The sequence below is a fragment of the Corapipo altera genome, unplaced genomic scaffold (assembly GCF_003945725.1).
Source record: "Corapipo altera isolate COAL_440 unplaced genomic scaffold, ASM394572v1 57, whole genome shotgun sequence".
NCBI lineage: Eukaryota > Metazoa > Chordata > Aves > Passeriformes > Pipridae > Corapipo > Corapipo altera.
In genome coordinates, this window is record NW_020884905.1 from 2,758,252 (window position 1) to 2,785,078 (window position 26,827).

The 26,827-nt window shown below is 39.4% G+C and overlaps 1 protein-coding gene across 1 annotated transcript; it reads left to right on the forward strand.

Moving 5' to 3' along the window:
- Nucleotides 1-11: 11 nt before the first annotated feature.
- CNN3 (calponin 3) lies at nt 12-23,169 on the forward strand. The gene is made up of 7 exons (XM_027651678.1): nt 12-166; nt 18,038-18,159; nt 18,608-18,674; nt 19,869-20,006; nt 20,507-20,623; nt 21,341-21,487; nt 22,054-23,169. Exons 1-7 carry the CDS (start codon nt 110-112, stop codon nt 22,399-22,401), a joined length of 996 nt encoding a protein of 331 aa, XP_027507479.1. The 5' UTR covers nt 12-109; the 3' UTR covers nt 22,402-23,169.
- Nucleotides 23,170-26,827: the final 3,658 nt, after the last annotated feature.

Genomic DNA, 26,827 nt, shown 5'->3' on the forward strand with positions numbered 1-26,827 from the left:
TTAGGGGGGGAGGGACTAGAACTTTCCGCGGCCGCGGGCGGACTCTCGCATCAGCCCCGAGCCGCCAGCGCCCGCGACCAGCGCCCCCAGACCGCGGCAGACCGCCGACATGACCCACTTCAACAAGGGGCCCTCCTACGGGCTCTCCGCCGAGGTCAAGAACAAGGTACGGGGGGCGGCGGAGCGGGGCTGGCCGGGCTTTGTCTGCGCCGGGACGGTGGGGCGGGACGGGACGGGACGGGACGAGGCGCGACGCGACGCGATGCAATGCGGGGCTTCGCCACCTCCGGCTGCTGGCGGGGATCCCGCCCGGTCGGTGGCGGGTTCCGCGCAGGGATGCTCCCGCCGCCGGCCCGGGACAGCGCTGCCCTCCGCGGCCCCGCTCCGAAACTCGCCGCCGCGGCGGAGGCTGCAGAGCTGTCAGCGCTGGGCGGACCCGCGTGTGGACCCGCGTTTCGCGCCGCTGCCGGGGCTGCACCTGCCCGTGCCGGCAGCCGCGGAACGGGGCATCCCGCTCGTCCCTTGTCCTCCCGCCGGCACCGCGCGGGGCGCGGCGCTGGGGCGCGCAGCCGTTCCGGGGCCGTGCGGAGGCCGGCGGAGCGGCGGGGGACAGCGGTGCCCGGCGCGGCTGGGCCGGGCTGGGTGGGGTGCAGTCGGTGCCCCGAGCGGGGCGATGCACGGCCCTCCCGCCCGCCGCATTCCTCCCGCATGACATCATGGGACATCACGGGCACGGGCGGGCGCGGCCAATCGACGCGGGCCCCGCACAGACGCGCATTGTCCGCCCGCCCGCCCCGCCCCGCGGGGGCGCACAAAGGAGCGCGGAGCGGGACCGGCTCCCGGCGTCCCGCAGCTCTGCGCCCCGCTGGGAGCCCCGGAGGCACCGAGAGCCCCGGCGGCCGCCGCGGCGACGGGCACTGTGGTTTAGAACGGGCAGAAAAGCCAGCGCTGACAGCAGCCGGGCCCCGGGGTTGCGCATGGCTTTGCCGAGGTTTTTCTCATTGTGGAACAAAAGGTGCCTGATGTTGTCCTGTTACATTGACCGTTACCTTGCAGCGAACGATTACCTGATAAGAGGAAAGACTTTTGCAATAAAAATGACACCGCTAAACAAGCGGGGATAAGTTGGTGCTCAGTGTCTTTATTCACAGGCTTAAATTTTAAACGAGGTATTTAATAACCAGTTGTTTCACACACGGCTGGTTTCAGGCTTCAGCAAATCCCCAAATCCTGTTTTACTTGTAGCTGAGTAGAAAGGGGAGGAGAAAGAAAAGTAGTTAACTTTAAACATTATAATTTCTCTACTGGCTTTCTCAGGATGGTTGTGGGTTCTGCTTGCAAAGTTTGATGACATCATGTAACCAAATGTCTTCCAGAGCAGTTGCTTCCAGCATGTAACTTAGTGATTTGTCTACACCGTTACACTAAAAAAAAGAAAAAATAACCACCTAAAAAGAAGACTGAAACATATGTTGTGTATTACTGCATGTGAATTAGGAAGAAAGTAGATGCTCTTCTACTTTAAAAAATATTGACAGACTCATGTAGCCTTAATGGTGATCCCTTAATGGGGACAAGATGGGAAGAAGGTCTTTGTTCTTTCTTTCAGTTTCTTATTGTCATCAGCTTCCTTAGGGCCTCCTGAGAGGAACTGTTCCAAGCCCATGCATTAACAGAGGGTTGGAAACTGATGTATTTCATGGCTTTATGCAAAGGGCCTTCTGCTTCATCCTGCTGAGTGTTGTTTCATTCGCCTTCTCTGCTTTCTTTAATGCCAATATTACAGAAGGATGGATGTTCTGGGGCAGCTTCAGTTTACTTGTTTGTAGACTTCTGCTGCAGTCCTTGGAAATGTCAGTGCAGCAGCGCCATAGAAAGTAATTCAAGTGTGCCAAAGATGAATGAACTCGTCTCCTTTCAAAATAACAAGCAAACAAAAAAACTGCAATGAACAACAAAAACTCCAGAAAAGGTATAGGTTTGAACTTTTAGAATGTTGCTTTTATTGTAAGAGATCGAATTTCAAAGCAATTATGTTATATACAGGTATATTGGGTACTTCTAATTTAGTGTCTTCCGTGTGTCTGTGATTATACATGTGTCTGTTTCTCTGTATAAATCTAGAGTATCAGCAAATAATGTCTCTCTAAAGATCAGAAGATCCTTTTGTCTCATGAAGATTTGAAGAGCAGCATCTAGTTTCCCACTTTTGGGGCGTCAGTCTTTGCTACTGATTGTAATCATGCTTTCTAAAACACTGGCCTTTGTGCAAGATACTGTGTTAGGGGCTTTTTATTGTGGTGTTGGGGTAGTGTTGGTAAGTAGCTGTAGTACCTCCCAACTTGAATAACAGTTAATGTTAGATATCCTTGTTTGAAATTTTCATTGCTAATCCCCAAATAGTGTTTTTCTGCAGAAAACAGGCATGTTCATAGCTATGCTGCCTGAGGGTCCAGCTGTACTAGATAAAAAAAATCACTCAGTTTTGTTTTTTATTCTTTATTTTCTCATTTGACATTGTATTAGTGTTCAGAGAGACCTTTTGTTTACTATGGTATTTGAATAGATGAATACAACATATCAAAATGCTTTTTAAGAATTTTATTTAATTGATAAATTCAAGATTCCATCTCTAAGCTTAAAATATTTTTTTTTTTAGTTTGGTGTTTAGGGCTTTTTTTTCCCTTTTTTTTTTTTTCTTGTCCTTTTGAGGCTCTACCCTTCTCTTGTTTTGCTCCTTACCTTAGTTCACACCAATATGGTGTCTGGTCTCTGTTATGGATCTGTTTTCCTCATTCCTACAAAGCAGGCGTGGAATTTGTGTACTGGTTCCCAGCTCTAAGGAAACTTGTCTGCATGAGAAATGTGTAGGTAGTCAAACTAGTGTAATCCCTTTGAAGCTGATTCCCTGTTTACTTGAGATCACAGAAGATATTTGATCCAAAATAAATATTCAGTGAGGAGCCCTGCAAGCTGATTGAAATGGATGGTTCTTCTGCAGGCAAGAAATAATTTTCTTCTTGAGCAATGGGAGAGTTTCTGCAGTACATGAGTTTAGCATGGCATGAGATGAGGATGCAATTAGGTAAAGCTACAAACTAGTTTTTATATTTGTGTCTGATTTGTGCTCCATTGTCTTGCTGCATAAGGTGTGGAGCAAACAGGAACATTGGGCAGGAGAAAGAGAGGTTCCAGTTCATTCAATTGCTTCCTAGTGACTCCACCTTTCCCATGGAAATGTTATTTGTATTGGGCAGGCATTTATCTTCTCCTTCCGCTTATATTTGATACACTGCCAGTTTCATCTTCATAAGAAAGTAAGGATGGACAGAAATATGGTTTGTACGGAGAGTTAAATTTTGCATAGCATTTGATTATTCCATGTCCCTGACCTTCCTTCCAAGTCACCCCCGTGTCAGGAAGCTGTCACTAGTCAGTACCATTTTCCAAATTTTTTAAAGACAGCAGAGTAACTGAGGTGAGTTATCCTGTCCCTGCAGCTGCCACCCTGAAAGGTCAAGCATGAGCAAGATGGAAGAGAAAGGGAAACAAACTTTTTAAACAGAAGGCTTTTAGACAAATGAAGCCTGTACACAAAATATCTCCCTATTTTGCTAGTGTGCAGGAGGACAGTAGTACTTCCTGCTTTCCTTCTTGAGGGCAAATACAGATTAATGAAAAAGAATTGAAGTGTCTGTGGTGAATAATACTAACCAGTCCTACTTAAGAATATTGTGTTCCTCTTGCAACTGCTGAGGAGAAAATTCTTCTCCAGTATTTTACTTACTACAGACCAAATAAACAGATTTAATTGCTTTGTCCAGAAATTACTTTCCTTTATAAATGTTTTTATCTGGGAACCAGATTTGAACCATTAACTTTCAGATTTTTTAATTAGTGATTTAATAGTGAGGTAAGTTTTGGCTGCCTGTAGTTGAACTATTAGGCCCTCTCCTTCCTCTTTCTTACCCCTCCTTTCAAAATAATATCCTTTTCCATCTCAAAATGCAGTTGTTCATACCTTGTTTTACCCTTCCATATTTCTTCCAGGTTATTCACAAACCTTTAGATTTGCTCACTCAATTTTATTACTCTTAGGTAAGAATGTTTGCTGCTGATAAAATGCATTTCTATTAATGTTTTCTGAAATTATATAATAAAAATTGAGACTGTATTTGATAAAGGCAATGAAAACATAGACTTTGAGAGCAGAGGAGGAGATCCTCTGTCATCATAGCTGACAGTATATGATCTCTGCACTCCCATTCTCTTGTGCGAAGGTATCTTTGTAACTTTTAAATAAGTAATATCTTTTATTTACAAGGTTTGAATTAAATTCGGGTGTTTAATTTAAAATACAATCAGCCTGCATGACCATTTGCATTATACAAATCTTCATTTTGTTGCATAGGGAATAAATTTAAAAATTAATATTTTGGTACTGTCAGAAATATAATAGAAATTCATACTGAAGAGGGAATTCCAGAGGAAATGGCAGAAGAATTTGTAAGAGAAAACATTAAACTACCAGCTTGTTCCAATTAATTTGTGTTTTCTGATAGCTGATCATAGCTCTTGAAGTTAACACTTCCTAGGTAAGCATCAGTTTCACTGTGGAAAGCATTAAAAATTTTCTCTTTGTGTCCAATTCCTGTATTTTTTCCAAAGAACTGTGACATTTTTTTCTAGCTGGATGCAGGCTTTGGTAACAGATCTGCAGTTCATAACTTTATCTTTTATATTTGTCAACTTCCAGAAACCTGAACGTGTTAATCTTCAAGCATCCTGTTTTTTAATGGCTGTTCCCAGTCCTCCTTTATAATTGCGATACACAGAGATAAATGAGATGCTGAGTGAAAACTTCTGCTATAGTTTTAGTCAAGAAACTGCCAACTAGATGCATAGAATGCATTTGACACAAGAGAAAAGTACTTAATGGTACATTTTTGATAATTAATTCAACAGCAAAACTGTCCACAAAACATATATATGACAGTGGAATAATTCCATAGCTGAACTTACAGTCAGTCAATGTTTGGCACAATAACTCCGTGTATCACTTAACAACACATTAGGGATATAAACAATGACAACTTTTATTTTGTCAGTTAGTCTTAGGATGCATTTTTTTAATGTATCAGTAACCAATTTGTGAGAATTCTTCAACTTATTTAAAATATCCCTGCTGGTTACTTCTTTCTGATACTTAGTTTTACCCTGACTGACAGTATTAAATTTCAGTAACTTGGGTTCAACAACAAGTACTAGAAAACGGTCCTGCTGCATGCTGCCCTCCACTTCCAGATCATGGAGTATTCCTTTTCTGGGCAGAAACCTCTTGCACTTCTGAAACTGCTGAAACATGAGTTGAACCTCTTGCTGGAAATTTTGCAGAGGAAATTTTTTTTTAAAGAAACCCAATCAATCACTGGGTTTTTTGAGCTATAGTAACCTATTAATTTGTATTCTCCTACTGTAAGATCCCATGTGTAAAGAGTTCTCATGTTGACTCAGAAGTGGTATTAATGCAGTAGTATTAATGCAAATTAACATATAGCTAACCAATAGCTGTATGTTTTGGTTAGATTTTTTTGTTGTTGTTGTTAAAGGAGGAAGGTATTCCAGCAGTGGAGAATCTTAACTACGGTATTTCCACTTACCTTCATCCTTTACTATCTATCTCAGTGTATCTGCTCTATCTTGATGTGTCTAATCAATTTTCCTCTTTCACTGTTACCATCTCAGGACAGGTCTGCTCTCTTAGGCATGATCAGGAGCAGGTTTCCAGTTCTGTTGCTACTTCAATAGAAGTATTAATACTACAGCAGTAGTAAGTAGCCCCACGAACAGTTACAGACTGATTTGATGGAGCATTGGGTTGCTAGTTCATAGCAATGATACATCTCTTTTGACAAGAAGCAGAAGCAAGTAATTTTTCTTGGAAACACTTCTCTTGCCAGCAGCTTGGATATTGGCACTCACGCCACTTGTTTAAAGCCTCATGTTCGTAGCCAAACATTGCCTGTTCTGTGCACTTGCCAAAGTCCACAAACATGGAGACTCGCCTTGGGGAGCCCTTGCACAACCCCACAAGGCAGACGTATCCTGTACTCAGTGTCACTGGTCAGTAGCCCCTGAGTAGATGAGATCAAACAGACCTGTGAAAGTGGCTGTCCCAGTGACATCTGGCAGTTGTTGCTGTAAACCACTGACTCAGGAGTTAGTCTCTTTTGCCCAATGGTTTAAATCCCCAGTAGATTTTGACACATTGTCACAAAGCTGGCAGTTGTCTTTTGGAGGCCTCATGTGTCTCAGAACTGTCACTTGGAGCAGTGCACAGCCACACTTGACCTGCAAGGCATGTGTTGCTGCCCTGTGAAAAGCCCTGAGTGAGGGATGTAATTGCCAGGTCTGTCTCTCGGCTTACACGCTTTTTTCTAGGAGGAAGGGATGAATGGTATGAGCTAGCTGGGATTAGCTACTGCTGCTTCATGAACATCAGAGCAGAGGTGGAGCACTAGACCAGTCTACTCCTGTGGATGTATGAGGACAGCACAGATAGAAAGTGCTAGTGCTGCCACCAGCAAAGCACGGGGCCTAAGTAAACGAAGAGTAAGGATGTTTCCCGAAAACTTTGGTTATGTTTATCCTTAGTTCTGCACTTTTAAATATAATACATGCACAGAAAGTGCTTTGCATATGTTCTAGTGTATTAATGTATTATAGTGACCTTTTTTTGTGGTGGATTAATAAAATTTATACCGGTGACACAAAATCATAAAACTTGCTAAGGTTAATTTTTAAGGGTATAAGTATCAAGTCTTGTATCCTTTTCTTGCAAGCTCATACCTCCTATGTTAGAACACTTCTGAAGAGAGCAAATAGAGTTTGACAGTCATGACAATTAAATAGGATTAGCAGTCTCAGAAAATAGTGATTTGCATTACAGTAGTGCTTACTTGTTTAAAATTTACAAATGAATGTACTCTTTGTGTGGTTTTAGAGTTTGATTTAGTTTAAAATTTAGAGAAAAATACTATTATAGTCCGGTTGCTGAGTCAATACCCTTAAAAGATAATTGGATGGATGTATTTTTTTTGGGACAAAGCACATCATGGATTTTTGTCTCACCTTGTCTTTTTTTGACAGAACATTAATTTGGAGGATTTTTCTTGTCTCCAAATAGTTTATAATTTGCCTTGGAAAATGAAAGATAGAAACTTCTTTGTACTCAGAATTATTAGCTTCTGTAGCTGCATAACACCGTATAGACTGGGCATCTGACACATCCTTTTAAGGCAAACTTTGTAGAGATTCCCATCCCCTATGGAACTGTACAGGAAAGGCCTTCAGTAAAAACGGGCTTGAGGCCAGGACACGTAGGGCAATTTGAAACAGATTTTTTCTAAGTGAGATCATGTGAAAATCCTTTTTCTTTTCTTTAAGAGGGACTCTTTTGCTTAAAAATGCTTTTTGTAAGTATCTGATTCTAAACAACTGTTAACTTGTGTAGCTATATTCAGCAGCAAATGCTCTCTTTTGAGTAAATACTTTTGGTTTTGCAGTAATGGCTCATAGTAACTTATGTTGGTGTTTCTATTTAGTGGAGTTGAATTACAGTGTTTTTCTCAAAAACAGTTTTGACTTTCTTCAGGTGGGTGGTTCTATGTTTGGGGCATTTTTTCTGTTAAAAAACCTAACAAAACAAAAAAAGCCGCAATAACTATTTTTTTCTCTCTCTCTCTCTTTTTTTTTTTTTCTTTCTCCTCCTCCTCAAGCCAATGCAGCGTTTAGTAGATATCTGGAGGGGAGACATAATTAGACTTCTTGTTGCTTATATAAAACCAGCTCTTACCCAAAGCGGATGCTATTCTGGATGTATAAATTACAAAGACTCCAAGGCATTGGTCACGCTGGAGGAGCTGGCAGTGAGAGAAGGCCATTACAGTGAGGCATGAAGTGAGGCATGAACTACTGCTGTCACAGCCACGGTCTAGTGCCCTGTTTGGACTCTCACCAAATGCCGTGCCTGGTCCCAGCAGCAGGACCAAGCATGCTTTAAGCCTTGGGAGGCTGAACTTGCTCCAGTCACTGATACTTGCTCGCTCCTGGAAACCAGACTTTGACCATTCAGTACCTTTGCTGCTTCCCGTCCAAGAATTGACCCTGTCCTCTGGGGTACACGCGATTTTTCTTGAGGATTTTATTTAGGCAGACAACCTTTTGATTACAGAGTAATCCTTAAGAGGTATAGTGAAGTGAAACTGCATGTGGCTTGTGCGTACACCCTGCAGAACCTGAACAACGAGTATTTTCCTAGATTTGGGCAAAAACTAAATATTTCTGCACTTCCTTGCTGTTCTGAAATGCTTGCATGGAGGTGGAATCTTTTCTATTGCAAATCCTAGCTGGCTGAATTATAGATGAATTCTCAAGAAATCTTGCTGCCCTGCTTTGCATATTTGTGCCATGGCTTGTGCCATGATAAAAATAGACATTACTACTGAAAAAACCTTACTTTGCTTTTCTCCTAACAAAGTTCTCCTGTTATAGTGCTTTCCTGTTGATATTTCCACTACTACAGCCTCTTATTTATAGACCGAGAGCGTTATCTTATTCAAGCAAAATCAGGAACACTAATTTAATTGAAAAGTATTTTTCTGTTGTCCCTAATCAGTTGACTAAATACTAGAAGCCTTCACATAAAAAGGTAAGACATAATATACACATGCATTTGGGAAGGGATTTGGTTATATTTAAATGTTGATGGTGAAAGGCAACTCCTACCTCTCTGTTAATACGGACCCAGAACATTTTCATTCTGTGTTCTGTCCATGCTTAACGTGAGTCTGAGCCCAGGCCAGTACACACCAAGCAGAAGGATGTGTTGGAGCAGTACCTGCACTGCCACTCCTGTTGAGATTCCCACTGCCTGACCAGCCTGAGCTGCTACTGCTTTGGTTAACTTCATAAACCTATGGGGGATCAATTTGAAGTTCTGCTGTATATCGTATCTGAAAGTCAATACAGTGTTAAGTCAACAAGAAATATGTAGTTCAGGCACTTATGTAGTGTTCAAAGACTAAATGTTTTTTGCTTAATTTTGCAAGAAGCTGTTCCCTTACCTTGCTGACTTCGCTGTATTAATCATGCCTCATACATGTAACTTGTAGTAAAAACTACAAGTAACTTATTAAGAAAATAAAGACTAATGCTTTTTTATTATGATCTATCTTAACAGCAGCCTTTATCATTAATAAATGATGGTATGAAAATGTTTGTGGTATGGAAAGCTACTTCTGCTTGAAAGAGTCTAGCAAGTTTTAATAAAAAAAACCAACACTGTGAGATTAAATATCAGAGGTAAAGTACTGGTACCAAGCATTTTGTTGTACAGAAGAATAATGGAACCTTAATAATTGAGGCTTGAGATCTCTGGCAGTCATTTGCAGCACAGCATTGCCCACACTTTCTGCTGCTTGGGTATTTCAAACCTACTGTCAATTCAAGTGTGCAGTATAATGAGACCACAACTTGCCTGAGTTTTAGATGCCCTACCTACCCCCAGCAGTGCCAGCTGTTCTTTCTGCTCATGCTTAATTGCTGAAAAGTGTTGATTTGGAAGTTCCTACAGGGTGTTGAATCAGAACCCCTTGCGTAGGAGTTTGACTGTCTTTCCTTCTTTCACAGTAGTACTTTCTTCTGTACTCATAAATTTCAGCGTAGCAGGCTTATGGCTTGATTTGTACATTACTAAAACTACATTTTTGTTAAATAAAAAGTTGAGCTACAAGTTCATCTAATCATAAATTTTGTCACTCTGTCTTACTTTTCTTAGACTTTCTTCAGTAATCTTCTACATTTCCATGGTAGGTCTTTAAGATGAATATTACTAGAAAATTAAGTAAACATTTTCCAACGTGTTTATGGTCATCACCTATTTTTTAAAATATCGTTATAACACTTTCTATGTGGTTAAAGCACAATTTGTCTGGGTGGCCATACCGAAATATTTTTGGATGTTTTCTGGTTTATAATCAACCTTGTACGTCACTTACTGAACTTTAACTGGTCAGAGATATACATGGGAAGGGAGAGGGTGAGGTGGAAGGCCAGGAGCAGCAGGTTATTATTTTTTGTGCCAAGTTCATTCTTCCAATATTTTTGCTAGCAGTAAAGCTAGCTGAAGCAGCTGGTAGGCAAGGTCTTCTAAAGCTTAGGTTATAAAATCTCTATTTCTCGTGCTTCTGCTAAGAAAACTGGCTATGGGGAAAATTACCTTAACCAGAAAAATGTGCTATTTGTGAACTGAAAGATTTTTATTTACTACTTTTTTGAAATATAAATTTAGGCAGACCTTGCTATCTAGAAGCAGCTAAGGAAACTCTCAAATCACATCTTTCAACCTAAATTACAAAAAAAAAAAAAGCCAGATTGAATCATTATGTGCAAGGATGGAAGTGCTGGTAAGAATGAGAGAAACCTGTGTTTTCTTTATGGATACTTATCCCAGGCACCTCTAAGCCTGTTCAGCTAATGTGAGTTCACAGAATTAAACTGGCACTGGCTTACAGGCAGCCAAGTAGTATCAGTGCAGCCAGTGGGAAACATTGAGCATTATCAACTGGGAAATGCCTGTTACCTCAGGACCTGCCATGTCATCTGGTTCATTTTCCAGTTGAGCCCGTGCCTGGGATCACACTTGGCAGCAAGCAGTCAAGTGTCTCAGCTTACTGTGTGGGGGCAAGAGGAGCAACAAGAGCAGAGTCTTGAGGTTTACCTTTGGGAAAAGTGCTGAGAAAATGCAGCATGGACTCTGTCTTTGCTGGAGAGGAAGAAAGAATGTGCATTTTGAGGAACGTTTTTTGGAAAATGTGCAGCAAGAGACATCAGCTTTCTTTAGCCAGCTGTTTTGAGAGGTGCGTTTGAGTTACCAGTTAGCTGCTTGCTGCAGTAAAACTTAATTCCTCTGGTTTTGGTAAGAGAAGATGGTTAGAAGAGAAGAAAAAAGGTATGGAGAGACTCAGACTGAAATAATCAGATTTTGTGGTCCTATTTGGAAGGTGAATTTGGAAGACTTGGCAACACAGTTGGGCCTTGGGGAAGGGCTACAGAGTCACCATACAGTTTGCTTGTGAAATTACATATTTTAAAAGCCATTCTATTGGGGAGAAAAATAAGTAAACTTGAAAGAATATATAATTTCCTGAATTTCTGCGGTAGCAATAGATTAGAAAAGTATTCTGAGAAAGATCAAGTGATCATTGATGGTACTGTTTCTGTTTGCAGGCTCTGCCTAGGCTTTGAAAACTACTGTTCCACTAGAGTTACAGTAGTTGTCTCAGGAGACGCTTCCTGGGTTACTACTAGAAAAACTGAATTGTTTTCAGATGCTTTGGAATTTTTTTTCTGTTTATGCACCAGATTGTTCTGTGAGAATTTTTTTTCTTCCCCCCTCAGAACAAGTTTAACTAGGCATCACTGTTGTCTGTCAGTATGGCAGACTACCAGTATTTTCCATGCAGCACTCAGCATGTTGTTTCAGAAGACATCACTGCGAGTGATGTCAGAGCCTGCCCAGATTTGCTGTGTCATATCAGTCATACTAGGGGCACATTTCAAAGCAAGGAGGATTCAGTTCCCATCAGGGAATAACAGGCTTTTGTGCATGAAGTTAGATTTTAGCTGAGAAGAAATTTCATATCCCACTGTTTTTTTGAATGAAAACAACGATTTAAAATAGTAGGTAGTGACTACTACTGAAACTGTGTTCTATGAAGAAATTTAAGTAGTTCAGCAATATACAGACTAAATAAATAGTGCAAAAGAACTCGATACCAAGAAGTATAATGTATGGTGTCATAACTGGAAGATACTTCAGTTGACAGTGGAAGCTGATGACTAAGGAGAATTTGACTTACAAGCCAGAAAACTGTGGCTATGACAAGACATGATAAGAATAAGAAGTGCAAGGAAAATGGGGAACAGTCTTGAATGGGTGAAGACGTTGCAGTAGCGCAGCTGCCAAGAATGAGAGGGAACCGGCATTCAGTCCAAGGGCAGATGTATGTCCAAGTTGTTAGTGCACTCTGGGAGAAGAGATGGTAGCATTTGCTTCTTGAATAGTTTGCAAGCTGTCACAAAGTCTTACTGGACAGCCAGGAAGTAGAACACTTAGTTCTTCCAGCCGGCCGATCTGGCAACAAACGCCTTGCATGGCTACAGGTATCTGTACTTGTAAGATGACTTGGAAACTTTGAGGCATGGCTTGTTCTTACTTCACAGAGTTTAAACTGGTGCCTATGGGAAGAATGCCAGGAATTTTGGATGGATGCTCATCCATCCCTTCTTTAAGGATTGTAGCCTAAATTTTGATTTACAGAGAAAACAGTGAGATGTTGGCAAGGTATCAGTTATGCTACACATAACAAAAAAATACCATTGAATATTAAGCAAAATGGATACAGCTGTAAAATTTTTGTGCTAAGTAGCACAGGGGGATATAGTGAGATCTTTCAATATTAATGTTAACACAGAGTGTTCTCTGCCTTTTTGTACAACAGTCCATAATGACAGAAAAAAATGCATGTTAAAATACTGAATGGTGGCTTTCAGTTTTCACCTGGATTTTTGCATTCCCTTTACCTTTGGGTTTCTTGGGGACAAATATACCTCCTCTGACATTTGTTTTGCATGCAGTCCAGGTCAACATACATGAAATTAACAGGGGATTTTAATTTGTCCTTAGGTGAAAGGTCATTGGATTGATAGCTCATGTGGCAAGAAGCTTCACTTGACAATCATCTTGGTACCCTGTCATTCCCTCTTCTTACCCACTTTCAGTAAAAATCAAACCCTTGTATTTTCCCTCTGTCTTAGGTTCTCTGTCTCAACTGAGAGGGTATGCTAATTATTTACTCTATGATTAAATACCCAGTGATTGTGTCATTGCCACTCTCTGTCACCTCTGCAGCTGAAGATCAGATATTTAACCTATTTACACCATAGAATTTTAACCAGAAAGTTTTAACTTGGTTGTATAATTAAAAAAATCAGAAAATCCTTCTCCCTGCTTATGCGAAGAATGTACTGTTCTGTGACTCTTTCTTGGTCATTCCCATAGCTAGTAATTTCTTAACACTTTTCTTGTCCCAGGTGTTTTGCCATGTATAATTTAGATGTGAGATTCAGAACTGTGTTCTGGAACAGCAGGTGAGGAACAGGAATTTTGGAGAATAATTTGGGACTAGCTGTGGTCTGCCTGACTCCCACTTCTGAGCTTCTGCCTTAATACCAGGAGAGAATTATGCTTTCATCTTTCCCCATACTACCATAAAGCCTTAAAAGGGGGAGCAAAAAGATCTCTTCACAAACTAGAGCCAGGCAAACAATAAAGAAGTTTCAGCATTGGTATCTTTGGCCTCAGCAGGACAAATCACTGCTCAGGGTAGTACTTATTTCAATGCAAAGGATGTTTGTACTCAGCACTAAAACCACAGAAATTCAGTTTCACTCAGATAGTTCCAAATTAATAAACATTGAAAAGTTGATATAGGACCAAATTGCTGTTTAAAGTTAAAACTGTACAACCTTAGGTCTTAAAACCTGGAGTTTTCCATTTGTTATCTTTATTTGCTTTCAGTAGTTTATGATCTAAATGTGAAATATTAAAACCCCTGGCTAAACATGGATTAAATTCAGTACAAGATGAATATGCTCCTCTAATTATTAGAAGTTCAGTAACCTTTCTCCACTTTTTTTTTTTAATTTAAAAGCTAGTAATTTTGTGTCACTTTAAACAAAAATATGGGCCATACCAAATTTCTCCCAGTGAAGAATGTTAACATCCAAAACTTAGAGCTTTATCTATTTTTCTGTTCACTTTGGTGAAAAAGTATATATGTAACCTCTTCCTATGCTATCTTGGAGTAAAGTCCTGGTTATTTCTCTTACTGTACATGGCCTTGTACTTTATTTACCTTGGAAAACCACAGCATACAACCTACTTTGCTACACTTTTATAGGTATATAAATCTTAGGTTTTGTTGACAAATGCAGTTCCCACGATAGAGTTGTTGATGCACTTTGACAAGCACATGCTTTTATTGTTAAAACTCATGATTAGAGAGCAGTTTTATTCAAATGCCTACTAGTACTTTAAATTTAGCATGCTGCACTTTAAACTTTTGACCCCTGCTGGGAGGAGAAAGCCTAAAGCTTTAGTCAAAAATTTCATCAGAACTAAGAAGTGCAAGCTGATATGACATGATGTGCAACCTTGAAAGTTTTATCTTTTTTACCTGCTTTTTAACTTATTAAGTTTTCTGTTTGTTACTCCCAGTGTAAAAAGCAGTGAGTGTGCTTAAACTCTTTCTTGAGATACTGTTACGCTGTTTTTCCAGAGTAGCAGCAATATGGACAGCTGAACTCTTAAACTGGAGATTTGGCATACATGTAGCCCTTACTGTACAGTGTGTACTGTGTAATTTGGAAAAGATTAGTATAAAAGGACAACTGAAAGTCCATATGCTATCAGTTATGGTGTGAAATCCTGTTTAACATCATCACTCAAACTTAACATGCTACAGGCACACTGAGTAACTTCAAGGGATACAGACAGATCATTAAAATTGGCCAACATAACTTTACTTGTTTCCAGGAATTCTTATGCTTGATAAAAACAGTGATGATTGCTGTTCTTGTACTACAGAGGGAGGGAGGGTTTTTACACTGTAAAAGGTCCCAAACAGGAAAGTCCTACCTGAACAGAACTAGGTGTGAGAATCAGATGTGAATTTGCCAGAGGAATCAAATTTAACCCAAGGATTCTAGCCTGAGGCATACATTGGCATAAATGTATGTATATCGGTTTGTAATAGGCAAGTAACACCTAGGATTTTCCGTCCACAACCTTGAATCACCTATAATTTTGACCACTCTTATAAACATTAGTTTCCTGTCAAAGATATTTCTAACTATTTAATGTGTATCTCTGAAACATCAACAAAAAGACTAGCATTTACAACTTCATATATCTCTCAGCATTTGTCAGAAGACAGTAAAGAAATTAGTAGTTGGCTTCCTGCTATCTTATTTTAAACTTCTATAAAATCTTTATATCCGTTGCTAAAATTGAATAATTTCTACAGTATTCTGAAACTGTAGCTTTTTTTCATGGCACTGATGGTACTTTGAATGAAGCTACTTAGCTACTGCTTTCATCTTCAGTAGACAATGTTTTCTTTTTCTGTAGACTTCTAAGACTTAAGTCTCTTCTGTGAAAGTTCAGTATTTATAAAGGATCAAATGTTGGCACGTTGACAAGTAGTAGTGGAAAAAGACGTAATTTTTTACATTTATATCGAAGCTTCCAGCTCCACCCCGTAGATAGCAATCAAAGGAAAACTGGAACAACTCTGATATACACATGTGGAAAATATGAAATATTCACTAACTTAGTGTTACATAACTTCTAGTTGTGCCACTGGGAGTAGAAGAGCTAAGAATTCAGAGCAAGCATAATGCCTTGCTTCTGGTAGTACCTGACCTGTCACTCTTCCTGTTTTTAACCCCTTCTTCTCACACGTTTGAAACCTGATTCTAAAATTTTCACATCCCTAGCTTTTCAGGTAGATTGAGTATAATTTGCAAAGAAATTAACACCCATTTTTACTTTTTGTAACCTGGTTTCCCACCAGCTCAAAACATAGAACAAAAAATGTTACCATGTTTAAGTCAAACTACACAGTAGGTGAAGACAATTCCAAAAACTAGCAGATTTAATAGTAATGCTTTTAGTGACAATAAGACAAGTCTCCTCCCACATATAAGCATTTTTTACTTTCTATCTCTAGATAACCACTGTAGTGATACCCCAAAACAAGTTAAAGCCTCTTGAAAAACTCAAGATTTGAACACATGGTAAAGTACTCCAACATGAAGTAAATACTTTTCAGAAGTGATAAAATTCCATCTGATTACTTCTAAGTTCCCCAAGCAATGGAGGCAGCAATTTAATATTCAGTTCAGTTGTAATCTCACATATGGAATGCACTTAGTATTAAATGAGGAAAATTTTTCCTTTTCTTTTATATGCTTGCCAAGAAAGATTAAAATAGCCACACTTGCAGAAGTCTTTAGGGTTCTTACTCTTATTGGCTTCCATATTTACTGACTGAAAAGAGAAAAAACAACAGCGATGTCCTCTATGAAGCTGTGAACTTCAGTTGGCTTTTCTAGTCTGCTTCTTATCTTAGCTATCTAATATCCAAAAGGGGTGATAAAAAAAAAAAAGGTAATTTTCCTTGTCATCTTGTGCAGAATACTGCACAAAATTTTACATCTTAATTATGATCTGAATGTAGGGATGAGTATGCTCATCTGTATGATGATTACTATGCTGATCTGTAACTAAGGCACCATAGCACTACTATTACAAATAGTCTAAGGAAAATAAGTATTACTCAGGCTAAGTTTTTGAAGTAAAGCCAGAGATACAGGAATTTTCCATTCTCCTTAGAAGAAAAATAGAGAACAGAGTACTGTAATTTTTAGCTTGGTCAGTTTGGAGTCAGGGATTACAAATGCTAGCCAAAATGTAGCAATTGCTTCTCTCCAAGTAATTCAGATAGGTTGGAATTATAATCTCCTGCAGCTGCTGATGGCTGTCCTTCCTGGGCTGAAGTCTTAAGACTATATGTAAAAAGTCTGAAATTTACATTTCGATGTGAATGTGAATGGCTTTACATGAGTCTCCTGTTAGGAATTTGTAAGCAACTGGTGTAGCTGAGCTGATTTTCCATGAGTTAGAAACACTGCAAGTACATTCTGTGCTTGCCTGTCAGGTTTCTCATGGCAGCTCCCTCGCACCCACCTTGCTCACTGACCCGTGCGGGACAACTAATGAAGGTGGGAAAGTGTTGCCAATCTCTGCACTAGTGGAGGTTATTTATCCCACACAATCCTGTGCTCAGATTACTTTTTCTGCGAACAAAACAAGTTGTGTTGCTTCCAGTGATAGAATCCCTTTTGTCCAACTCACCAACATTGAAAAGTACTGCAAAGGTGATGGGTTTAGGCTGAAGGAAGTTTGAGCTGCTTTTTGCTTTGTTCAGGAGAAGGGAACAAAGGGCAGAGTGGAGGAACACAGACGCTGTTGGCAGCCAGCGTTGTCGAAGTTCACTGGTTTTAAGCATTCATTTCACATGGATTGATTTCTAGTGACTGAAGCATAAATGGACACACAGAGTAGTGAAGTCTAAACATCTGGAAAAGGTGTTTTTAAATCACCTTGCTAACAACTCTGGGCCTCTGCTTCATGCCTTTTACTTCAAAGAGTATTGCAAGTTTTCTTTCTTTGCAATTAAAATATGAGATCACAGTTTATTCCATCAGTCTTCCACAGCAAGGTCAAAGAAAAGAGAAATAGCAGGCATAACAGAGGTTAAAATTAAACAAAGACAGACAGAATCCCCAGAATCCCTAGCAAGATAACTCTTAATGGCGTAGCAACATGGGAAAACTTAATAGGTCATCTCCATTAATCATAAACTAGCTATAAAACCAAAGGCACCATAATCTTCAGCTTCAAATCTATTATATAAAATTTCCCCTGTAGAAATCTACATGTGAGCAGTAGTACTGATGATATGGCAATTCAGAATTCTTGTGTTCATAACACACTATTTCCCCTTTTTACTTCTTGCCAAAGTTCAACTTGAATCGAATATTTTTTCAAAAAAAAGTCATTCCTCTGCAGCTGTCAAAAGACTGTTCATGAGCACCAGCAGTTCTTACCCTAGAAAGAGTGCTACATGCTTCAAAGTGCCTTTTGCAAATAGACTTTTAGTAAAGCCATGGACATTACAGTTGAAGTACTTTCATCTGTACTCTGACGCATAAAATACAGTTTAAAAATCCAGCAGTAAAGTTACTGCATAACTGCTATAGCACACTCTGAAATGGATTTTGGGGGGAGAAGGGGAAAAGAGTTGGAGATTTCTCTCCTGAAGTAACTTTATAATTGCTTGTGTTACAGATTGCCTTGAAATATGACCCCCAGATAGAAGAAGATCTGCGTAACTGGATAGAAGAGGTTACAGGGCTGAGTATTGGTGCAAATTTTCAACTGGGATTAAAAGATGGCATAATCTTATGCGAGTAAGCATTTATTAAGTAACCTTATTTTTAGGAGTTTTCTGCTTTTGAGGAAATAAGAAGGGACTTTCTGAAGGTTCCCCTTCAAAACACACCAATAATAACAGTCAAAGATAGCTGACTGTATGGTGGGACACTTCTTTGAAACTGTGGTAAAAATGAAAACTTAAAACTCCTTTATATTTCAGCAAAAGATTTCTAAGTGTTTCTAAATTTAATGGTGAAGCTCATTTCTATCATAATCAAATGGCACACAAAAATTCTTACAGTCTATTATACTTGTTAGACCTGAGATCTGAGCTAGGCTCTCTGTATAAACCAAAAAATTAACCATTTTGATGAAACTAATGCAACTAATAAAGCATGAGTGAAAGTATTATATAATGCCTGCACAGATGGTATAAGGATGAGATTTACTGTTTAAGCATTTCCCTCTTTTTCACCTCCCCAGGCTTATAAATAAGCTGCAGCCAGGATCAGTGAAGAAAATTAATCAATCAAAACTAAATTGGCACCAGGTAAAACGAAAAAAAAACCAAACCCAGAACTACACCTCTAACCCCTTCAACCCCCAAACAATTCTTTTGTTCTGTATTAACAAATTTGCTGTGAATATGGTACATCTTAGTAGCACCAGGTTTGCATATGGTACATATCCGACAGCTGAGGATTCTGCACTCATAAAGTGTTTAACAGAAAGCAGCTATGGCTGAGATGGCTCATCAGTGGCAGCTGAGTATTTAACAGCAGTGCTTTAGCTGTTCAGTGAGGTGTCAGATGGAAGAAGAACTTTGAGCCCTATAGCAAGGCCTTTTTCCAAGGCCTTTTCCAAGGCTTTTTCCAAAAAAAAGCTGTTTACTTTTTATTAAATCACAAATGAGTTTTCTATCCAGGCAGTGCTGCAAGGTGTTAGTTCAACAGCTTGCTTGTACCTAGACATTGCTGTATGAAGTGTCCTCCTGAGAAAGCATCTGGAGAGGATGCAACATGCATTTAGAACAGCCTTGGAAGGGTTGCTACCTAGAGTTGACTGCCTTTGCTGTTGCTGAGTCTTGCTTAATACTTTTATGTCAGCCTCCTTGTTTCCTTTGCATTGAACACTTCTAAATCTGGCAGAGGATCTTTTTTTTAAAAAAAAATTTAATACATCTTAAGACTTCAGAAGGAAAGATGAGATTCAGTCCTTACTCCTTGTATTCCATATTGCTTTCCAATTTCTACAGGGCATAGTGCTAATAAACGCCAAAGCTTATTTGTCCTCAGTCCAAGTTAAATCTTCTTACTGTCCACATAGTTCTGTTTTTATTTTATTCAAAATTATCAGTGGCTGAAGTCAAATAGCATGGCCGCTATGTCAAATTTTCCAATTTGAAGCAGATTTTAGATTAGAATTTCTCTTGGAAGGGACACACAGTTGAGACAAGTTTTCTTATCAAAGCCCACTCCAACAAAGTATATAATACTCACTGATGGAGAGATGCTAGGCTGGATAACCCCTTAGTCTGGTTTCTGAAATCAGTATTAAAACTAACAAAAAATAATCCCAGACTTCCCACCAGTCACTTAACCATGCCAACTATTTTGTTGAGTTTGCACAAGGCAAAGAACTTGTGTAAAACAAGCAAACAAACCAACACCAGAAAGCTTTAAAATTACTTAGTTTCTGATTTGAAACACTGAGTAGAAAACTGGCTTTTTTTGTTTCTGTTTAGCTGGAGAACATTGGGAATTTTATCAAAGCTATCCAAGTCTACGGCATGAAGCCACATGATATTTTTGAAGCAAATGATCTTTTTGAAAATGGAAATATGACTCAAGTACAGACCACTCTAGTGGCATTAGCAGGTCTGGTAAGTATTTGTACCCCTGGAGTTGGCACAGATCCACATGCCAGTCTAGATGCACCCTTACAACCAATGTAAATACAGAAAACAGCATACAGCCTGTCAGGAGAGGACAGACAGTACTGAGAGTCTGAGATGGTGCACAGAGGTTGCACTTCAGTGGGCTGTGAGCTACCACAGCCCCAGGGAAGGCTTGGAGTTCAGACTGAGTGTTCCTGATTGCAGGTGGCCTTGTTCTGGAGGTGATGTGCATACACAAAACAGGGGAGGCTCACAGGAGAACACTAATCCCTGCAGAATATCCTTCTGACTGCATGTGGATTGCCATCTTCAAATGGCATGGGGAAATATTACTTTCTCTCAGCCCAAACACACAGTCTGTCATAGAGACAGACTTGCTTATAGCATCATTTGAGAGCCCAGGGTGAGGGCCGTAAAGTCAGTGTTCCAGTAATAGAAAACATACTTCAAACACTGAATACTCTATTTTCCGTCTCCTTAAATAGGCAAAAACTAAAGGTTTTCATACTACAATTGATATTGGTGTCAAATATGCAGAGAAACAAGCACGAAGTTTTGATGCAGGAAAACTAAAAGCTGGTCAAAGTGTAATTGGCCTGCAGGTAAGTAGGAAATTCAGATTTGCAATTAATTTGTTACATTTGAGAACAACTTTGTTGTTTTGATTAACTGATACATTGTTTGTGCAAAACCAGCTGCAGAATTACAATATATTCTTGTCATGGAAGGAGGAATGAGGTTTTAAATCTTGTAAGCAGTTGATTGGCTTTATAAGTTCAAGTGACTCCCTGGAAGATTAACTTGTTTGTTTTAAATTTGCTATAAGAGTGATAAGGAGAAAATGAACAGCTAATATTAGGAGCGTCATCTCTGTCTTTTAAAGTGGTTTTAAAGCAGGAGTTTTTGGATAGCTAAAGCTCCTTGTATGGTAGAAACTTTTTTTCTCTCCACTTTCCTTATTAGTCATAAAAACCAAAATAAAATCTTAAAAATTCCTGTGTTAGAGAAGTTGTGGCAGCATAAAGGAGTCACTACCATCAAAGGTAAAAGTTACTTATTACATTTTGAGGCATACATCCATTCCAATTGCAATGCAGTTGGGCACATGCCAGTCATTGAAATGACAGCTGCCTTTATTTTTCCTTTTGAAACTCAGTAAGGAGAAAGGGTAATTTGTTAAGGTAGTGGTCAAGCTACATGAGGAAAGCATGCACTGAAATTACTTTACAGTTACCAGCCATATTTGTTTACTTAGACTATGCTTAATGTACAAATAAAAATCATTTTTTCTGTCCACCTCTTCCTTCCCCCCAATAAAGATGGGCACCAACAAGTGTGCCAGTCAGGCAGGCATGACTGCTTATGGAACTAGAAGACATCTCTATGACCCAAAAATGCAAACTGATAAGCCATTTGACCAGACGACGATTAGCCTACAGATGGGCACTAACAAAGGAGCCAGTCAGGTAAGCAGGACGGTGTGTGGCCCTTGCACAGGGACACAGCTCTCAGCCAGGGAGAGCCAGTGGCACAGGACAATCTGCAAGCGGCACACAGCACCAAAGTCTAACAGGCAGCAGCAAGTGGGGACAGTTCAGCTGTGCTTTTATGCAGTAATTGAAGAACTTGAATTTCTTATCATTAACCAGTGTGTTCTGTACTGAATGTCTTCAGGCATAAAAATGACTTGGTGTTTCTAGAATTTCTGGCGCTGGCAGTGTTATACCAGAAGAAAACAGTAACTTCATTTCAAGTTACTAACTAGAGAGAGGCAAAGAAGAAATTGCTTCCAGGCACCACCTTAGTCACAGTACTTAGTATATTCTTTCCAAAGAGGAACATAAATTGAAGCTTTCTGCAAGGACTTTTTTCTGTGAGTTAGCTACTAGTGAGCGCATGCTGTTGTGCTGTTTTGTTATACTTCACTTCCTACTTTCTAGCACTTACAGTAAGGTGTAGTAGTTAAAATTGTAAATCTAGTAATCACAGCTCTTGACCTTCTTACTGAACCTCTTCAATCCTGTTTTCTTAGGCTGGTATGCTGGCACCAGGTACCAGGAGAGACATCTACGATCAGAAGCACATATTGCAACCTGTGGATAACTCAACTATTTCATTACAAATGGGTACCAACAAAGTAGCTTCACAGAAGGGAATGAGTGTGTATGGGCTTGGACGGCAAGTGTATGACCCCAAGTACTGTGCTGCACCGACAGAACCCGTCATTCACAACGGCAGCCAAGGAACAGGAACTAATGGGTCAGAAATCAGCGATAGCGATTATCAGGCAGAATACCCAGATGATTATCACGGAGAGTACCAAGATGACTATCAAAGAGATTACCATGGCCAGTACAGTGACCAGGGCATTGATTATTAGCTTTGCATCAAAAGTTCAGTATTAGTCCATTATTTTATTCAGTAAAAACGAAACTAGCCTTGTGGAATTGTTACTTGTCTTTCCTACACACTACGCTTAATGTACCTAAAGAAATACTGCCTTACATACATTCCTTTTTCCTTTCTCTGCCCTTTCCCTGTCTAGTTGCCTTTAGTGCTGTAACAGTTGTAGTCTACAGCATAAACAATAACTGCATATGAAGTAAAAGGAATACTGTGAAAGGGGGAGTGCTCTCGTACAGCCAGGTTGTTTAATAAGGAGCTATGCATTCTCACAGTCTCTACATAAGTAGGTATTTACATACCATGTTAAGTCTTCATTTTACATATTTACAGCTTTTCTGTTCTCCAGAGGAGATAAAAGAATTTCATGCTTAAAGTTACATGTGGTCTTTGCCAATTAAGTTTAAGATATCCCATTAGTGATTTAAATATCATTGCTATGTTTCTAAGGTATTGTTTGCTAATGGTAAGTCTTGCATTAGACATAAGCATACATTTGTGATTGTGTATTCATTCCATTATCAACACTGACCAAACTTAGAAATAGTTGTCTTACTAAAAAGGGAGCTTGTACAAAGTCTTGAGCCAACAAAAGTCTCATGATTGATGGTGCATTTACCTTTTATTGTGCCATAATATATCCATGTAGAAATGCTTTTTTTCTTCCTTGAACTGTATTTATTGCCACACTTCTCAAACTGATCCCAGTGTATTTTTATAAATAAATATTTTTTTCTTAAAGGTATGTAGAAGATCTTGTCTCATTTGTTATGCTACCATTCTTAAAGATTAGATGTCAGAAGAATTATTCCCAAATCAGCATCACCTTTGCCTGTGTTAAGGGTAATGTTGAGCTCCTGTCTGGAGCAGTTCAGGTTCATTCTTTTCCATGGGATTTAATCTAACAACCTTGTAAAAATCTCCCAGGAATGAGTGACACTGACTTAATAGGAAAGGAATGTAGCTCCTTCACAGCTGAGTTCACTTCCCCTCTTCATGACTGTGAGGTTATGACCAGAGATCCTTAGCTGTTCACTGAATCCCTGCCATTTTCTCAAGGCCAGGGAGGATCTGCACATACTTATCGCTGCCTCTGCTTCAGCCTATAGCCTTTGTGCCATCACTTGGAGAATTCAAAACACCCTTGCTTTAGATTACATAAAGAGATACCCGCTCTTTGTTCCTGCTGGCCTGCAATTTGAGTTATTTGGTTACTGATAGCAGAGCTTTATTCCTAAATGGAAGATGCTTTCTTCCTCACCATGGAGTGCACACAGGCTGTACTAATTTACCTGCACTGTTTATAAAAGAAGGAAAAAAGAGTATGTATCAATGGGGGCCAATGTTGCAGCTTCTAACTTCTGCCAAATTATTAAAGGTATCTAAAAAGTGTTTACTGCAGTTTAAACTTACTGCATTCACATATGAAATGTTTTATACTAGCAAGTTCTGGACTTCTGAAGGATTCTTCCTCAAGACTAGAAATTGTTTGTGCTTGTTCCATTAGTTTCTTTTATCATTGAGTGTGATATGGTGATCTGACTTTCAACTGACCTGTTTGTTGTGTAAGTCTTAAGCTTATTTATTTCACAGAATTTAAATTAGAAAGGATCTCTAGAGGTCACTGGTCCAAGCCCTTCATCTGAGGCAAGAGAATTATTAGTAAGACATCTGTTAAGACCTGCTCTCCTCGAATGATACTATTTCTCCCCCTTCAAAATAATAGCATCTAAAAATGTAGAACTCTTGTATTGAATGCTGAAAAGCAGTTATATGATCAATAGTAAAAGCTTTGTGGTTTTTATAGTTTAGGTGAAAGCAGTGTCTTTTTTTTAAGAGCCTGACCATGCCCTGCTTCCTGCTCTTTCTGAGTCCAAAACCTAGGCTTTAAACTGCTTGCACACTTTTATGTATTTGAAAAGAAGAAACAGAAAAACACACAAACTCTTCTCAGTATGCCTGTTTTCTTCCACCCACAGAGGTATCCAGTGGAATCATAACTGAATTGAGAGGTTGAAGTAGACACCAAGCAAGAGCAAAATCAAGCTGCCTTGCTTAAAACAGTAGGCTGCAATATTTAGCCATTTCCTGGTAAACAGACACCAATAGTCCCCATCTCCTATTTTTAAAGAACGTAGTTATAAAAGTACCTTTCATTCCACTGAATCTTCCATAGCTGCAGGAAAGAAGAGTCCACACAGTATTGGGCTGCTTTGCAGGGCAGGCATCAAATTATTGAAAGTGGCTTAGATCACCATCAGAACTAGCTCCTGCATTCCCAGGAGCTGTACCTACATACAGCTTACTTTATAGTTGCCTGACTACAATATCCTGCAGGGGAAGAGGAAGACAGCAGTCAGAAACAAGCACTAAATAGCATCAGCTTCTGTAGCAGTGCCTTATCCCCCTAACTCAGGTGAGGACTCCTGCCATACAGGAATGGTACAGCTGGAGGTTGTTGACACAATTGCTAGCATAATGTATGTGAGACTGGGAGGTCTTGTGTTCTACCTGAGAGCTATAAAGCTATCCTTGTATACAAATTTAATTAAAAGCTGTATATTTGGAAGTCTTCTGTAATAATATACATGGCTCTCAAAACCAGCTTAATTGGCATTTTTTACTACCTTCCTTCTTTAAAAGTCAACCCAAAAGTTGTGTCCTTTCTCCACTCCAGAGCTGCAGTGAAGGCAATGCCACTGCATCATAATTGCAATGAGCAGAATCACAGTCTTTGAGCTTAGGAAGGAACCTCTGAAGGAAGCATTGTCTGAAAACAAGAACATACTTAGATAAAAATTTCCCTCCTTTTTTTCCACCAGAGAGTTCCTGAGTCAAAGGCCAAAACATGCAGCGTGAGTATCAAATACAAACAGGAAGAAATCCCCAATGTGTAATAAAAACTGATTTTTTTTTTTGACTTCCAAGCAAACCTCTTATACTTTGTAAATTAGTAAACAACATGTTTACATTGTGAAGACCTGACTATTTGGAAGCAATCTTACTGGGACTCATGGCAGAGGAAATGTTTTGCCCCTTTGGAAGTACCACATCTGCACATTTTCTCAGGGTTAGAGAGCTAGTCTTTATTCATCAGGATTTTCAGTTCCCACAGCATCCACAAGCCAAACACCAGAAATACCTAAGTGTATAGTTTTAAATAATGAAAGGTGGCAAGTCACAGACAGTAGATTATCACCTTCACCTGCCAGGCAGAAAGTAATTAATCTATTTCTTTCCCCTTTTCATCATCTATCCCATGATAGATTGAAGTGGCTCATATTAAATTAGACTAAAGTTAATTAACTGATGAATAAAAACTATTTCTTAGCATTCCCTAACAGCTAACTCGTCTCCTTTCAACGGCAGGAGACCAGTATTTAGCTGAAAAAGATTTCTCATTCAGGCCATCAATGAGCTTTTCTGTGTGTCATTTCCAAGCTCTGACTAATCAAGGGTTTATCAATCTATTCATTAAGGCAGCTTCTGAGTCACCTGTAGTGATGTCTCACTTCCTATACCAATGAGTACTGAAAGCCCTGGAGTCATCTTCCCACCTCAAACAAAAGAGTTTTTGAACAAAGAGAATAAAATGTGCCACTGAGTAAAATCTAAAACTACCCCATATTCAGAATGAGGTGGAGCCCATGACGTGTACTATAATTAGGATCCAGGTACAAAGTTTAAACGAACCTCAAAATTGCTCACAAGAAAATGCTGACAGACTGTTACCAAGTTAGTTTTTCTAAAAGTGTCTACACTTATCATGTTTCTGTTCTGACTAGAGTCCTGACAGTCACTACACTCCTCAATGACATATTTCACACCCATGTTACAGCTAACATTTCTATAAAGTATTATTTATAACATCCTTCTATCTCATGTCTGTCCTCGTTTTATCTCTGTCATCTACTACTTTGCCAAGCTCTAAATCGAGATAAAAATTTTTCTGCTTCATGTTTTCAATTGCAGAAGGAAGGTAGTTGTTTATTTTTACTTATAAAAAAAGCCAAGGACTATTCCTCAGCTGCCCTTTGGAGAAAAGCTGGTGGGTAGTTTATGATACTAACTTGTAAAAACCATTCCCAAAAGAGTATAATTAAAAGAAACACCTACCTCATAACTGCTACTTATCTTGACTACAGAGAATTTCTATCAAGGGTAATTTCCATCAATGAGCTCAGTTTGTTCCTTCATTGGCTGTTCAGATATGCAGAATAAATCAGGAAACAGTTATCTCAGAGTGCCTCCTCTACAAATATTTCTACATTTACTGATCCAGGGATGACTGGCGCGGTATTCCAGAGAAGCGTGAAGAAAATCCCGTTAGTGGACATACCAAAAAGCTGAAAAGAACAGCTCCATGATCTTGCTGACGTAGTAACTTTAGTCAGACAACACAG